The sequence below is a fragment of the Herpailurus yagouaroundi genome, unplaced genomic scaffold (genome assembly GCF_014898765.1).
Source record: "Herpailurus yagouaroundi ecotype Mexico unplaced genomic scaffold, PumYag 190, whole genome shotgun sequence".
Taxonomy (NCBI): Eukaryota; Metazoa; Chordata; class Mammalia; order Carnivora; family Felidae; genus Herpailurus; species Herpailurus yagouaroundi.
In genome coordinates, this window is record NW_024412421.1 from 1443928 (window position 1) to 1461526 (window position 17599).

General features: G+C 35.9%; 1 protein-coding gene across 3 annotated transcripts in view; it reads right to left on the minus strand.

Moving 5' to 3' along the window:
• Nucleotides 1-520: 520 nt before the first annotated feature.
• Nucleotides 521-17599, minus strand: part of ITFG1 (integrin alpha FG-GAP repeat containing 1) — a 367923-nt gene continuing 350844 nt past the window's right edge. For 2 of the 3 annotated variants that reach the window (XM_040497933.1, XM_040497934.1), the window contains 4 exons: nucleotides 15458-15582; nucleotides 8599-8681; nucleotides 5190-5307; nucleotides 521-1939 (listed from right to left, as the gene is read on the minus strand). In XM_040497933.1, coding sequence (XP_040353867.1) covers nucleotides 1880-1939; nucleotides 5190-5307; nucleotides 8599-8681; nucleotides 15458-15582 — 386 coding nt within the window. In that variant the 3' untranslated portion in view covers nucleotides 521-1879. Of the gene's footprint in view, nucleotides 1940-5189; nucleotides 5308-8598; nucleotides 8682-15457; nucleotides 15583-17599 lie in introns of those variants that run through there. The other variant, XM_040497935.1, reaches the window with a different exon arrangement.

A 17599-nucleotide genomic window follows, 5' to 3' on the forward strand; every position in this document is an offset into this window, starting at 1 on the left:
TTTTGCATTCTGGAGGAAACCCATTTGATTATTACATGTTATCTGTCTACATATTTCTGGATACAATTAACTAATGTTCTGTTGAGTTTTGCATCTATATTGGCCTGTAGTTTTATTTTCTTGTAATGTACTTGGTTTTAGTGTTAGGGAAATGTTGACCTTATTAAAGGAATTGTGAAGTATTCCTTTCTCTTCTTTTTTTCTTTTTAACATTTGGTTTGCTTATAACACTACTCCTCCATATATCCTGACTCCCAAGTGAGTTTTAAACCTCATGCTGTATCAATTTATAGATACTCAGCCTAACAGTCTTTAGGGACAGCGTGGAATAGTGCCTGGCACAGTATTGCTGTTGATAACTGTTTAGTGAATTTAACTGAGTACTGTAGTCAGGGGATTCTTATCTTGCATGAACTCACAAGGAGGCAATGGGTGAATCAATTTTCCTCTGTCTCATGGTCCAGAAGGTGATTTAGACTTTATAATTACTTACAAAATATTTACAAATTCACTAAAATACTTTGTTTCAATACACAGTATTTATTAAGGAGACATATTAACATGCATAGATACACAAAGTAAACCACTTATACACATGCCATTCCCAGTGAATTGTAAAGAAAAAAATAACACAAAGAACAAAATTAAATTTTGGGGGGTAAGTTTTTGTGTTTTATAGGCATCATATGTCCATTTGCACATTAGACAATCATTAGCACTGACATATAAACTTTTCCCAGTCTTAGGTTTAAATCTTAGGGTAACTTTTTGGTGAGGTGAAGTTCACAAAAATTTGCACTGAAGTGTGAGCGTAAATTAGAGAATGCTTTTGAGAATAAAAATGTGGCTGAAGATTTGCATTCTCAGATGCTATCTACAGCAGTTTACTTTCAAGAAATCAAATACTCTTCATTATCACATGATTAGGATCAGTGTTCAAAAGAAAATTTTTAGTGCACGTTAATTCTTGGAGGGTACTATCATTTGTAGTTAATACGAGCAAGTAATAAATTGTTATATAAGATGTCAACCACCCTAAGAATTTAGGCTTTCCAAAGAATATGATTTCTTCATGCCTGAAAATAAAATTCTATTGAGTCTATATATTTTGATAATTAGTTGTAGAAGTCTGTAAAAAGCAAATCTAAAAATAGTAACAATGACAACTACCACTTAATTGAGCACTAACTCTGTGCTAGGCACCAAGCTAAGCACTTCACATACATCATCCCATTTGATGTTTACAAACTCAAGTAAGTAGTATTCTTGGCCCCATTTGTAAACAAGAAAACTGAGGCTCACAGATTAAGCAATTAGCCAAATTCAATCACCTTGTGACTGGTGAAACTGGAAATTTAAGGCAAGCCTGTTGGACTGCAATTCCAAAGCCAGAGTACCCAATCACTACCCTGTGTGCCCTCAGTGAGTGATTCCTGGCCCACTGTGGCGAAGGTGAAATAACTTTATCTGTGATACATTCACAAAAGTATAATTTGCAGTTAGAAGAAAAAGCAAGACCAATTCGAGTGGAACACAAAAATCCCTGCTCATTTATTTTTATTTATACATGTCTTTTTCCATCATCATTATTCTAATAAGATTATAAATACATAAACACCTGAGTACATGCAACACATTCCACAAAGGAACAAAAACATACAGCACATTTAAATAACCCAAATCTTTGTATACAAAGTGCTTTAAAAAAAGACCTTGTGACACATTCAGACCATATTTATTTGAATACTTTTCAATAATTACCAAAGGATACATCATTTATAAATAATATTCAAAATCCCCTATTTTCTTCTATCAGCCAAATTTAGTATTTCAATTAATCAAGTGAATAGCTGTTCCATTACATAATATTAAAGGCAAGTCACATAGCATCAAAATGAAACCGATGGGCTTCTTGTCGTTTTTCTCTATCATCTGCTTTCTGAAAAAGAATTTTAGACTAGGTTATAAATGATAGGAAAATGTCAATAAAAGCCATTTCTGAAATGTTAATTAAAAAAATCTTAAACCTCTAAGCCAGTAGTAGGTAAACGATGTGATTTTATTATGTAATAATGTTATGAAATTTTTGTAGTTTACAGTAGCTATTTTATAATTAAGAACCCACTAACTGAATTGAAAAACCAACAAGAATGGGCTAAATGGGTAAGGAGCACTAAGGAATCTACTCCTGAAATCATTGTTGCACTATATGTTAACTAATTTGGATGTAAATTTTTAAAAGTAAAAAATACAATTAAAAAAACAAACAAAGTACTGTCCAGGGGGAAGATAGATTTTCTTTTAAAGGGATAATAAACTCAAGAAAATAAAACAAAACAAACAAACAAAAACTAAAAAAGAAACAAAAAAAACCCAACAAGAAATGTTCCTTTTCCTTAAATACTGAGTTGGTTATCATTTATTATTTATTTGAAAGTAGTAGTAAACATTTAATTCTACAAGGATGGAATTAACTATTTTCCCCATTCTTTCTTATTTTATTTTTTAATAAAGTTTATTTATTTTGAGAGAGACAGAGACAGTGCCAGCGGGGTAGGGGCAGAGAAAGGGAAAGAGAGGGAATCCCAAACAGGCTCTACACTATCAGTGCAGAGCCTGATGTGGGGCTTGAACTTATCAACTGTGAGATCATGACCTGAGCCAAAGCCAAGAGTTGGAAGCTTAACCAACTGAACCACCCAGGCACCCCAACTATTTTTCCCATTCTTAACACTATAAGCAAATCTAAGCAAAGTATATTAATTATTTTTGCATTAACCTATTGATTTAGCATATATTCATTGACCTTCCACTCCCAGCAAAGTACTGTGCTTGGTATTTTGAGGGATTAGAAAAATCCTCAGTTTTGTATCTTGTTCTCAAGGAACTTAAAGCCTAGAGAGAAAAAAGCAAACCATATTGAATTAACTGTATTTCAGGAAAAAAAAGTGAAAAATGTCACTAATATTCTGGGAGAGAGATTACTTCTAGGTTGGAGTGAGGAAAGGGAAAGCTTTGAAAAGATAGTAGTCATGGAAATGAGGGGGAGGGGCATTCATTCCAAACTGGGCATGAAATAGGTATAATCATGCCAAGTGGGGCAGAAGCATGGAATACTTGAAAGCAACTGGTAACAAATAAGGTTGGAAAGGTATATGGTGGAGTCCTATGGAAGTTCTAAGAATGATAGGCTAAGGAGTTTACAGATTTTAGGCAGAGATTTTTGAACAGAGGAGTGACATGATTAAGGCTAAACTTGATGATGAATAATATGGCAGCAGTGCAATCAATGAAGTGGAAAGGGAAAGAATGAACTCCGGGAGACCAGGCAGGACCTAACAAGGAGCTGAACCTAAAGCCCCTGGGAGTAAGAATGCAGATGTGGGGTCAGCTGCAGGGATTGCTATGGAATCAGAATCAGTGGGGCAACTGATCAAATTTTATACTTAAGTAGGAAAGAAGACAGACAAAGCTTTACAATATTGTTTGTTTTTTAAGTTTATTCCTTTTGAGACAGAGAAAGTGTACAAACAGAGAAGGGCCAGAGAGAGAGAGGGAGAGAGAATCCTAAGCAGGCTCCACATCCAGCACAGAGCCCTCCACTGGGGCTTGATCCCACAAACTGTGAGATCATGACCTGAGTTGAAATCCAGAGTCAAAGGGCTTAACCAACTGAGCCACCCAGGTGCCCCTACAATACTGGTTTTATGGTGCTTGTAAGTGATCTAGGTAGAGATGTCATGGAGACGGCTAGAAATGGGGGAAGAGACCTTTAGGGAGAGATGAGTGTTAGGGGTATTTGAAGTAATAGTGTGAAGTTATGCCTTTGGATAAAATTGGCAGGAAAACTGTACAAAGAAGACACCCTAAGGCAGACACTATGGTAAGGAAATGGTAGAAGGGAGCACCCAGCATAGGTGAAAGAGAAGTGGTCAGAAAGGTAGAAGAACCACAGTACCGGAGTGGAGTATATATATATGGTTAAATCCACATCTGTATTTAAAACTTCAATTTTCAGTCACTGAATCATTATTATTATAAGTCCACAATGTTTATCCTGTAATCAGATGATCTGAGGAATTAATGAAATTAATTTCCCTTCCTTTATAGGTCTAGAGCTATTTAATACTTCAGACTGTGTTCTGATACTTCTGGGAAAAAAAATATGTAGGATCGCCCTTTATTTTACTTCTTAAGTTGCAATCTTAAAATTAACTCAATATGTAAGTTTCTGTTATGATTTTTGATGGAAAGGAGTAATTTTTGGGGAGAGACAAACCTATGAAAATTTATCAGAACAGTTAAATTTTTCTCTTTTTCATAAGTTAAAACAGCTAAAACACATGGTACATTTAGTTAATAAAAAATAATTATAATGGGCATGACAATCCAAAGAGAGTAGTTACAAAAAAAAAAAAAACAGTTGTATGACACAAAGAAGACTTTTTTGGGGAACATTGTTGGAACCTGCTAGTTATATACCTTAATATATATTCCTATTAACACATGTATTTAATTCATATTCACATTTTCATAGAAATTGGTTTTTCAATTTATATCTTAACTGCTAGTAAATTTATGTGACAGCCTCTTCTTTCCTCCTCATAAACACTGTATAAAGAAAAACTATGTTTTTGGAGTGTTGTTTTTAATTATTTAGGAGTTATACTAAAGAATAGAAATATGTTTAGTGCAAAGAATACTTTACAAATAGAAAAGATGTTTATCATTTTAGTTGTTACTTCCCACCCAAACCTTGAGAAAATCATTTAACTTGTCTGTGTTTCAATTCTTTATATAGAGATAGCTGTTATTCCTGGAAAAAAGGGTTCATGGCTCGAAGTAGATCATAAACATAGGCTTGTTAAAAAAAATTATTTTTCAGGACTTTATGAAATTGTTTCTAATTAAGTTTTTCTATATTTCTGGTAATTTTTGGGTGATCATTTTATTACTATTATACAGCATTGAAGTTTTAAAATAATTTTCTGTGATTTGTATGAATTGTTAAGAGACATTTGTAAGTTGAGAGGATGAAAGAAATTATCAGTAAGATGACATTATGGACAGAATGTGAAAAATCAGAAAATCTTAGTTACTTGAAAAAGTTTAAAATATAATGTTTTTAGAGAGCAATGTATTACTATTCTAAGTTAACAAAAGTTAATGTTTCATTTAAATGAACAAACCTTTTCCTGCCAATGTAAAATGCCAATTATTGCCAAGATGAAAACACAGACACCGATGAGAGCTATAGCAGTAAGTAGGACGATGTTACTTGGTGTAAGGTACAGCTTGGCACTCCAGCTGTAGATAAAACAGAATCATTAAAATTACACATTTAAATGAAAAATCATAAAATTCTACTGAGACCCAAAAGCAAATAGCTATTAATTAATGAAACAGTTGATTCATCAATTAATTCATTCTCCCAACTATCCACTCACTATAAATAAAACAACAGCACTTAAATTTAGATAGGGCTAAGAATACTAATGATCCTACAGAGTTCAGATTTCACTCAGAGAACTGAAACAGAATAGAATTTTTGATGAGATGCTTCATTATTTTTCTTTGATCCTGTGAGAATTATTCTTAAGTGAACTTATTAAGGGTACTTAGGACAATCTTAGAGATTGTTTTTATGTCTTGATTTACTTGCTGAATTTGCAAACTTGAACTTCAAGACTACATAATTTTGATATCATGTCACCTTATTTTCTGATCCTTGTTCATATATGTACTATGGCCAACTAAAACAGCCATATAACTAAGTGGGTATAGATGGCTTGTGTAAAAACACTTCTACCATTTCTGAGCCATGTTGGAGGGTTTACATTACCACAATGACATTGAGACTTCTTACAAAATCACTTTTAGTCCCTCAGTGTTAATGACAATATACAGACTTTAGCATAAATAGAACTAGCTCTTTCCCTACTACGTAATATGGCACTTGCAAACCTTGAAAAGCTTAAGCTCTATATCACCAACACTGCAGGTGGTTATATACAAAGAATTTTATTCTCCCTGAAAATAGATGATGGATATATTTTCATTTTAAAGTCACCTACTATTATTGTATTACTGTCACTTTCTCCCTTTAGGTCTGTTAATGGTTGCTTTATATATTTAGGTTTTCCTATGCTGGGTGCGTAAATATTTACAATTATTATATCCTCTGGGTTTTTTTTTTTGACTCTTGTGTTATTATGTAATGCCCTTCTTTGTCTTTTATTAAAGTCTTTATTTTAAAATATTTTGTCTGATATATATATATGTATATATCATATATGTATATATAAACATATATATGTACATATATACATATATATATCATATATATATGTGTATATATATATATATATATATAGCTACCCAGCTTCTTTTTGTTTCCATTTGCATGAAACATCTTTTTTCCTTCCTTTGACTTTCAGTATGTGTGACTTTACATCTGAGGGGAGTCTCTTATAGGAAGCATATACATGGATTTTTAAAAAATATATTTAGCCTATTTTTATTTAAAAAGTTTAATAAAAGTAAGATCATTCCGATGAATAGCAATTAGTAATTGACTTATTTTGGGATAATTAAAATTTATTGATCTGTAAGTTAGCCTCTAGTCAATAAATCTCAAAATACACCTCAAACTAAAATCAATTACGTTTTTATTATGTACATAAATTTGAAAAGAACATTTCTTCAGAAAGAGCAAGAGAAACATGAAAAATGTTGAGATTATAAAAGAAAACTGTAACAGAATTTTCCAAAATTCAAAAGTAAGAAAACCAAGAAAATGAATACTGTTAGTTGAGGTTAGTTATTCTCAGTACCTTACTTCATACTTAAAAAAAAAGTTCTTTCATGAGATTTTTTTGGTAGTTCTTTTAAAATAAACAACAAAAAAATGAAAAGGACGTAAGAAAAAAATCTTGGTAAGAAAAAATATGGACAAAAGGCCAATGTTTAGTTTCTTACTCAGAAGCAATCAGTTCTTACCAATTTCCTGCATATCCTTCCAGAGATATTCTATACATACAGAGACATATATGCACAAATATCTTCTTCAAATCACAAATGGTTGCTTATTGTACATACTCTAAATGCATTTCCCTTTTATTATCTTTTGCTTACCACTCTATTTTAAGAGATTGTTCTGTGTCACGATATTAGACCATATAGAAGTACCAAAATTTATATAGTTTCCTATGCATAGTGCAGATTTTTTAGTTTTGTTATAAATTTCATGTATAAAAAAGTAACAAACACATAATATAGACTCATTAAAAAATATCTGAACTCAGACTATAACTGTTTCTAGAGATGTTCTCTCTTTTTAAAAAGATTTTATTTTTAAGTAATCTCTACACCCAACATGGGGCTTGACCCACAACCCCAAAATCCAGTCATGTGGTCCACTGACGGAGCTAGCCAAGTGCCCCTCTACTGATGTTATCTTATTTCATGCCTAATGTTGTGATAAAGTTGTTTTCTTAAGTAGTTTGCTTCTAAAGCCCTTAAATCTACCATAAAATATATCCTGTAGTGAGCTGGTAAAGTGGCTCTCTGGGGTGGGGAAAAAAGACCTTATTGGCAGTTGCCAATTTTCATGTTGTAAATACTCCCATCATAGCTGATTTTAATGTTACCTCACTGAACAGAGTGGGAAAAAGACACATACCATCAGCTCATGAGATGGCATGAGCTGGTTCTAGCAAGCCATTGAATATATTCCATTGAAAAATTTAATAAAGAACAATACAGCCTGGATTTTGAGAAGAAATGTAACAAAACAGCATCCTGCTGGTTACATATTCATAGATAAATTACACCCTTCCTCTTTGGCTATTTTCCATAACTGATATCAGACTAACTTTAAGGACAACTTGTATTCCTTCCAATGAAACAAGTGTTAGTGAATACTTTCATTACCTACTTTTTAAAAATGATGGAATGAATCTAGTACTTTAAAGAAAAATGAACAAAGATAAGGAGTTAGATTTAAATGCTATTATTACAGGAGGAATATATTCTGCTAAAGATAAAAAACATCTACCTTTCACTGAAAATTTACTCTATGCTGGGCACTGTCTTAAACATACTTCATCTTCATCTTTTTAAGGCAGGTGTTCTACTTCCCACTTCACAAATGCAGAAATTGACCATCAGCAGTGGGTCTTAGTTTCTAGCTTAGGTCTGTTTGACTCCAAAATGTGTGCCTAACCACTGTGGGATATATACCACTTCTCTAAGCATTTATTAAAAAGATCAATGCTTATTGAAAAATTCAGCACTCTGAAATTTTAGAATTTATAGCTAGTGAACTGAAGATCAGTTTATTTAATCAGAATATGTATAAATCCCTAATTAGTTAACCTGCTGTTTTTCTAATAGGGCTTAATTTGTTTTCCATAAAAAAAGTCAGGGACCTTTTGTGTAGGAATGTTTAGTCATTTAAGGTTTGCTGTAAGCAAATTAAATGATGGCACTCATGGGAACACAGCAGGAATAGAGACAGAGTTTTTAAAAGATGTAACTGTTTCTATGATTCTGAATTGACAGTATTTTTACCAAAATCAGTTCAAGCAAGGGCATTACCTTCGAGGAACATTGTGAGGATATGGAATGACAATTAGCTGGGAATTTGGAATGATTGCAGTCCACTCTTGTTTTCGTATAGACTGGAAAAAGAATGTTAAGAACATTTAACATCTAGTATACTTTAAAAACAATTAGATTAAATCGAAGGTGGTGGCATAGGAGGACACTGGGCTCACCTCGTCCTGCTGATCACTTCGATTCCACCCACATCTGCCTAAATAACCCAGAAAACTGCCAGAAGACTAGTCGAACGGACTCTCCAGAGCAGAGCGTAGACAAGAGGCCCATGGAGGAGGGTAGGAAGGGCAGAGAGGCAGTGCGTGCTACACGGACTGGTAGGAGGGAGCTGGGGCGGTGGAGGGGCAGCCCACCTGGCAAGGCAGAGCCCCCGAAGTCTGGCTTGCAAAAGCAGAGGGGCCGGACCCTATGAGTTCTGACAGCCAGTGGGACTTACCATCTGGAATGTTAAAAGTCAACAGCTCTGCTCTCAGAGAGCGGGGAGGGTGAGAGGACACTGGGAGGGAGAGTTGTTGAGCCCCAGAACACAGAGCTCAGCTTGGCAGGAGAACAAAGGCGCTGGGAAGTGCCATTTCCCTCTCCCATCTCCCAGCTGAAATTCCAAAGGGAACTAGTTCCCCTCACCAAACTTGCTTGCACTGTGCAAATGCCCAACGCTGTTCTTCTGTGGATCCATGCCTCTGACGGGCCTGCCTCCCTCCCCGTGCTGCAGGGTTTCTCCCACAGGGGACCACCCATGGCAAACCTAGCTAAGCCTGCCCCTCCCACCCCTGTGCACCTTGCAGATCCACCCCGGCTAATATGCCCTTGGCCATATCCCATTGAAGCAGCAGCACAAGCCTGACAGTGTGCAAGTAGCCCAGACAGGGGACACACCACTCCACAGTGAGTCCTGCCCTTGGAAGAAGGGAAGATAAGGTACACACCAGTATGACTGTGGCCCCAGCGGTGGGCTGGGGACAGACATCGGGTCTGACTGCGGCCTCACCCACCACACAAGTCACTCCTGATAGCACAAGAAGTGGCCTACAGTTTGGAGTTACCACAGTGACTACCCAAAATAACAAAACGGAAGAACTCTCCTCAAAAGAAGCTCCAGGAAGTAGCGACAGCTAATGAATTAATCAAAACCGATTTAAACAATATAATGGAATAAGAATTTATAATAATGGTCATAAAATTAATCACTGGGCTTGAAGAAAGCACAGAGGCCATCAGAGAATCTATTGCAACAGAGATGAATTAAAAAATGCTATAAATGAGGTGAAAAATAAATGGAGGCGGCCATAGCACAGATTGAAGAGGCAGAGGAGAGAATAGGTGAATTAGAAGATAAAATTATGGAAAAAGAGGAAGCTGAGAAAAAGAGAGATAAAAAAATCCAGGAGTATGAGGGGAGAATTAGAGAACTAAGTGATGCAATGAAACGGAACAATATCCATATCATGGGAATTCCAGAAGGAAGAAGGAGAAAAAGGGGCTGAAGGTGTACTTGAATAAATCATAGCTGAGACCTTCTCTAATCTGGGGAAGGAAAAAGGCATTGAAATCCAAGGGGCACAGAGAACCCCCTTCAGACGTAACTTGAATCGATCATCTGCACGACATATCAGAGTGAAACTGGCAAAATATAAGGATAAAGAGAAAATTCTGAAAGCAGCTAGGGATAAACAGGCTCTAACTTACAAAGGTAGACACATAATAGTAGTAGCAGACCTATCTACTGAAACTTGGCAGGCCAGAAAGGAATGGCAGGAAATCTTCAATATGATGAACAGAAAAAAAAAAAAAAAAAGCAGCCAAGAATCCTTTATCCAGCAAGCCTGTCATTCAGAATAGAAGGAGAGATAAAGATTTCCCCAAACAAACAAAAACTGAAGGAATTCATCACCACTAAACCAGCCCCACAAGAGATCCTAAGGGGGATTCTGTGAGTGAAATGTTACAAGGACCACAAAGGACCAGAGACATCACTACAAGCATGAAACCTACAGACATCACAATGACTCTAAACCCATATCTTTCTATAGTAAAACTGAATGTAAATGGACTGAATGCTCCAACCAAAAGATATAGGGTGTCAGAATGGATAAAAAAAACAAGACCCATCTATTTGCTGTCGATAAGAGATTCATTTTAGACCTGAGGACACCTTCAGATTGAAAGTGAGGGGATGGAGAACTATCTATCATGCTAGTGGAAGTCAAAAGAAAGTTGGAGTAGCCATACTTATATCAGACAAACTAGACTTTAAATTAAAAGTTGTAACAAAAGATGAAGAAGGACATTTTATAATAATCACAGGGTCTATCCATCAGGAAGAACTAACAATTGTACATCTATGTTCCGAATAAGGAGGCCCCAAATGTGTAAAACAATTAATCACAAACATGAGCAACCTTATTGATAAGAATGTGGTAACTGCAGGGGACTTTAATACCCCACTTACAGCAATGGATAGATCATCTAGACACAGGATCAATAAAGAAACAAGGGCCCTGAATGATACATTGGATCAGATGGACTTGACAGATATATCTAGAACTCTGCATCCCAAAGCAACAGAATATACTTTCTTCTTGAGTGCACATGGAACATTCTCCAAGATAGATCACATACGGGGTCACAAAACAGCCCTTCATAAGTATACAAGAATTGAGATCATACCATGCACACTTTCAGACCACGATGCTATGAAGCTTGAAATCAACCACAGGAAAAAGTCTGGAAAACCTCCAAAAGCATGGAGGTTAAAGAACACCCTACTAAAGAATGAATGGGTCAACCAGGCAATTAGAGAAGAAATTAAAAAATATATGGAAACCAACGAAAATGAAAATACAACAATCCAAATGCTTTGGGATGCAGCGAAGGCAGTCCCGAGAGGAAAATACATTGCAATCCAGCCCTATCTCAAGAAACAAGAAAAATCCCAAATAGAAAATCTAACAGCACACCTAAAGGAAATAGAAGCAGAACAGCAAAGGCAGCCTAAATCAGCAGAAGAAGAGAAATAATAAAGATCAGAGCAGAAATAAACAATATAGAATCTAAAAAAACTGTAGAGCAGATCAAGGAAACCAAGAGTTGGCTTTTTGAAAAAATAAACAAAATTGATAAACCTCTAGGCAGGCTTCTCAAAAGGGGAGATGACCCAAATTGATAAAATCACGAATGAAAATGGAATTATTACAACCAATCCCTCAGAAATACAAGCAATTATCAGGGAATACTATGAAAAATTATATGCCAACAAACTGGACAACCTGGAAGAAATGGACAAATTCCTAAGCACCCACACACTTCCAAAACTCAAACAGGAAGAAATAGAAAACTTGAACAGACCCATAACCAGTGAAGAAATGGAATCAGTTATCAAAACTCTCCCAACAAAGAAGAGTCCAGGACCAGATGGCTTCCCTGGGAAATTCTAACAGACATTTAAAGCAGAGATAATACCTATCCTTCTCAAGCTGTTCCAAAAAATGGAAAGGGAAGAAAACTTCCAGACTCACTCCATGAAGCCAGCATTGCTTTGATTCCCAAACCAGACAGAGACTCAGCAAAAAAGAGAACTACAGGCCAATATCCCTGATGAATATGGATGCAAAATTTCTCAATAAGATACTAGCAAATCGAATTCAACAGCATATAAAAAGAATTATTCACCATGATCAAGTGGGATTCATTCCTGGGATGCAGGGCTGGTTCAACATTCACAAATCAATCAATGTGATACATCACATTAATAAAAGAAAAGATAAGAACCATATGATCCTGTCAATCGATGCAGAAAAAGCATTTGACAAAATTCAGCATCCTTTCTTAATAAAAACCCTCGAGAAAGTCGGGATAGAAGGAACATACTTAAACATCATAAAGCCATTTATGAAAGCCCACAGCTTAAATCATCCTCCATGGGGAAAAACTGAGAGCTTTCTCCCTGAGATCAGGAACACAACAGGGATGTCCACTCTCACCGCTGTTGTTTCACATAGTGTTGGAAGTGCTAGCATCAGCAATCAGCAAAAGGAAATCAAAGGCATCAAAATTGGCAAAGATGAAGTCAAGCTTTCACGTTTTGGAGATGACATGATACTATATATGGAAAACCCAACAGACTCCACCGAAAGTCTGCTAGAAGTGATACATGAATTCAGCAAAGTCGCAGGATACAAAATTAATGTACAGAAATCAGTTGCATTCCTTTACACTAACAACGAAGCAACAGAAAGACAAAGAAACCGATCCCATTTACAACTGAACTAAGAATCACAAAGATCTGTATGCTGAAAACTATAGAAAGCTTATGAAGGAAATCGAAGAAGATACAATGAAATGGAAAAATATTCCATGCTCATGGATTAGAAGAATAAATATTGTTTGAATGTCAATATTACCCAAAGCAATCTACACATTCAATGCAATCCCAATCAACATTGCACCAGCATTCTTATCGAAGCTAGAACAAGCAATCCTAAAATTTGTATGGAACCACAAAAGACCCTGAATAGCCAAAGTAATATTGAAAAAGACCAAAGTGGGAGGCATCCCAATCCCAGACTTTAGACTCTACTACAAAGCTGTAATCATCAAGGCAGCATGGTATTGGCACAAAAACAGACACATAGACATATGGAATAGAATAGAGACTCCAGAATTTGGCCCACAAAAGTATGGCCAAGTAATATTTGACAAAGCAGGAAAGAGTATCCAATGGAAAAAAGACAGTCTCTTTAACAAATGGTGCTGGGAGAAGTGGACAGCAACATGCAGTAGAATTAAACTAGACCACTTTCTTACACCATTCACAAAAATAAACTCAAAATGGATGAAGGACCTGAATGTGAGACAGGAAACCATCAAAACCCTAGAGGAGAAAGCAGGAAAAAAAACCTCTCTGACCTCAGCCGTAGCAGTTTCTTACTTGACACATCTCCAAAGGCAAGGGAATTAAAAGCAAAAATGAACTATTGGGACCTCATGAGATAAAAGGCTTTTGCACCGCAAAGGAAACAATCAACAAAATTAAAAGGCAACCAACGGAATGGGAAAAGATATTTGCAAATGACATATCGGACAAAGGGTTAGTATCCAAAGTCTATAAAGAACTCACCAAACTCCTCACCCAAAAAACAAATAATCCAGTGAAGAAATGGGCAGAAGACATGAATAGACACTTCTCTAAAGAAGACATCCAGATGGCCAACAGACACATGAAAAGATGCTCAATGTTGCTCCTCATCAGGGAAGTACAAATCAAAACCACACTCAGATACCACCTCACGCCAGTCAGAGTGGCTAAAATGAACCAATAAGGAGACTATAGATGCTGGCGAGGATGTGGAGAAATGGGAACCCTCTTGCACTGTTGGTGGGAATGCAAACTGGTGCAGCTGCTCTGGAAAAGTGTGGAGGTTCCTCAAAAAATTAAAAATAGATGTACCCTATGACCCAGCAATAGCACTGCTAGGGATTTACCCAAGGGATACAGGAGTGCTGATGCAGAGGTGCACTTGTACCCCAATGTTTATAGCAGCACTTTCAGCAATAGCCAAATTATGGAAAGAGCCTAAATGTCCATCAACTGATTAATGGATAAAGAAATGTTAGTTTATATATGCAATGGAATACTATTTGGCAATGAGAAAGAATGAAATATGGCCTTTTGTACAATGTGGATGCAACTGGAAAGTGTTATGTTAAGTGAAATAAGTCATACAGAGAAAGCAGATACCATATATTTTCACTCTTATGTGGATCCTGAGAAACTTACCAGAAGCCCATGGGGGAGGGGAAGGGAAAAAAAAAAGTTAGAGAGGTAGGGAGCCAAACCATAAGAGACTTTTAAAAATAGAGGGGCGCCTGGGTGGCGCAGTCGGTTAAGCGTCCGACTTCAGCCAGGTCACGATCTCACGGTCCGTGAGTTCGAGCCCCGCGTCGGGCTCTGGGCTGATGGCTCAGAGCCTGGAGCCTGTTTCCGATTCTGTGTCTCCCTCTCTCTCTGCCCCTCCCCCGTTCATGCTCTGTCTCTCTCTGTCCCAAAAATAAATAAACGTTGAAAAAAAAAATTAAAAAAAAAAATAAAAATAGAATAAACTGAGGGTTGATGGGGGGTGGAAGGGAGGGGAAAGTGAGTGATGGGCATTGGGGGGCACCTGTTGGGATGAGCACTGGCTACTGTATGGAAACCAATTTGACAATAAATTTCATATTAAAAAAAACCAAAAACCAAAAAAACCCCAATTATTATTATAAATAAATAAGGAAAAAGCTTAAGTACTCCTTGATTAATTGAAATCCTATGTATGGATTAAGCTAAATTGATATATAATAAGCACCAAATAGGGCTCCTGTGCCCTGGTGGCAATTTTTTTTTTATCTTTTGAAGGATTATATTTCTGTCTCCCAGATTTATTAATTCAACAAATACTTATTCAACAGTGTAGCAGGCATTGTTCAAAGTGCTATGTACAAATGCTGCTTGAAGCTAAAATTCGAGTGGAGGTGGAGTATGACAAACAAAATAAAATACATATTATGTTAGATATTCAAAATGAAGAAAAAAAGGAGAAAAGAGGGATAGGAGGTCATGAGGTTTATGAGAGAGGTGCTAGAAAACTATATCTTCAAATTATGACGTGTTCTATGTAAGGCAAGTTTAGATAGATCACTATTTCTTTTTCTTAAGTCATTATGTCTATTTTTCTACATCTCTTTAAAGAGATTAAAAAAGTTTGAAGTATTTGAATTCAAATATTCAAATTGTTGAATTCAAATACTAAATAGTGAATGTTAAAACACAGATTCATTGTAAACAAAATAAATTTTTACTCACCTTCTCTCCAGATGGACGGGGAATGCCAACATAAAGATGATCAAGAAAATTTGCACTTCGACCTAAACCAAGTACATTGTATGGTAGTTGGAGAGCTAAATGTGCTGACTGGCTGAGTTGTCCAGCTACATTTATTAAAAAAAAAAAAAGGCATCTTTGTAAACATTGCTCTTATCAAACATTAAAATGATAAAAATGTTAACAATTTAGGTGCCAGAACTTAATTCTTTAAGGATAAAAATGTGAAATGAAATGTCTCGATTATTAACATTAATGACTCACTTTTCAAAGAAAGCAGGTTTATTGAGATATAATTCACATACCATAAACATCACCAACTTAAAATGTGTAGTGTTTTTGAGTATATGAAAAACGTTGTTGAACTATAACCACAAATTTTAGAACATTTTCATCACCCAAAAAGAATCCCATACCCATTAGAAGTTACTCCTATTTCTAACCTTTACTCTTTCAGCTATGGGTAATCACTTATCAGTTTCTCTATAGATTTGCCTCCTCTAGAGATTCATATAAATACAATCATACAATGTGTGGTCTTTTTATGAATAATGCTGCTGTGTGAACATTCACATACAAGTCTTTGTGTCAACTTGTTTTCCAAAATGGCCACAGCATTCTATATTCTGTATTCCCACCAATAATGTATGAAGGTTCCAAGTTTTCCACATCCTTGCTAATGCTTCCTCTGTCTTTTTGATCATAGCCATCCCAGTGGTTGTGAAGTGGTATTTCTCATTGTGGCTTTTTTTGCATTTACCTAATGCCTAATGATGCTGAGGTGCTTTTCAAGTGTTATTGGCTATTTATGTAGCTTCCTTTTCTGTTAAGGTTGGTAATAGTATCCTCTTTCATTATGGATTTTGGCAATTTAAGTCTTCTCTTTTTTTTTTTTTTTTGTCAGTCTAGCTAAAGGTTTGTAAATTTTGTTAATCTTAAAAAAATCTTTTAATTGGTTTTCTTTATGTTTTTCTTCCCTTCTTATTTTCTTTCATTTCTTGGCTTCTGCTTGCTTTGGGCTTAGTTTTCTTTTCCTTGGCTAATTCCTTCCTTCCTTCCTTCCTTCCTTCCTTCCTTCCTTCCTTCCTTCCTTCCTTCCTTCCTTCCTTCCAGTTTATTTATTTATTTTGAGAGAGAGAGAGAGAGCGAGCGCACAAGCAGGGGAGGAGCAGAGAGAGAGAGAGCCCCAAGCAGGCTCTGCACCACCAGCACAGAGCCTCATGTGGGGCTCAAACTCATGAACTGTGTGAGGTCATGACCTGAGCTGAAACCAAAAGTCAGATGCGTAACAGACTGAGCCACCCCAGGTGCCCCAGGTAGTTTCTTAAGGTGGTTATCAGTTTCAGATTTTTCCTATTCCTTAATATAGGCACTTACATCAATAAATTTTCCTCTACGAACTGGTTTAGCTGCAGCCTATATATTTTGGTATGTTGTGTTTTTGTTTTCATGCACCTAAGTATTTTCTAGTTTCCCTTGTGATTTATTTGACCTATTGTTTTTTTAGGAGTCTGTTGTTTAATTTCCACATATTTGTGAATTTTAAAATTATTATTGATTTCTAATAGCATCCTATTGTAGTTAGGGAACATACCTAGGATGATTTCAATTCTTTTAAATTTATTGAGGCTTGTTTTATGACCTAGCATATGGTCAGTCTATTTTGGAGAATGTTCCATGTGTGTTTGGGAAGAATGCATATTCTGCTGTTGTTGGGTGGAGTGTTCTGTACAGTTCTGTTAGGTTTTGTTGGTTTGTAGTGTCATTTTCTCTTTCCTTAACAATCTTATGCCTGATTTGATCCATTATTGAAAGTGCAGTATTAAAGTCTCCAATAATTTATTTTGAATTATCAATTTCTGTCCTCAATTCTTCATGTATTTGGGGTGCTCTGTAGTTAGGTGCCTATGTCTTTATAGTTCTTATAGCTTCCTTATGGATTACCCTTTTTATGGTCATTATAAAACGTCCTTCTTTGTCTCTAGTAACAATTTTTTGTCTTAAAGTCCAATTTAGTCTGATACTAGAATGGCCACTCCAGCTCTCTTTTGGTTACTTTTTGCATGGCATAATTTCCACCATCTTTTTACTTTCAAGTTATTTGTATCTTTTTTAAAAAAGATA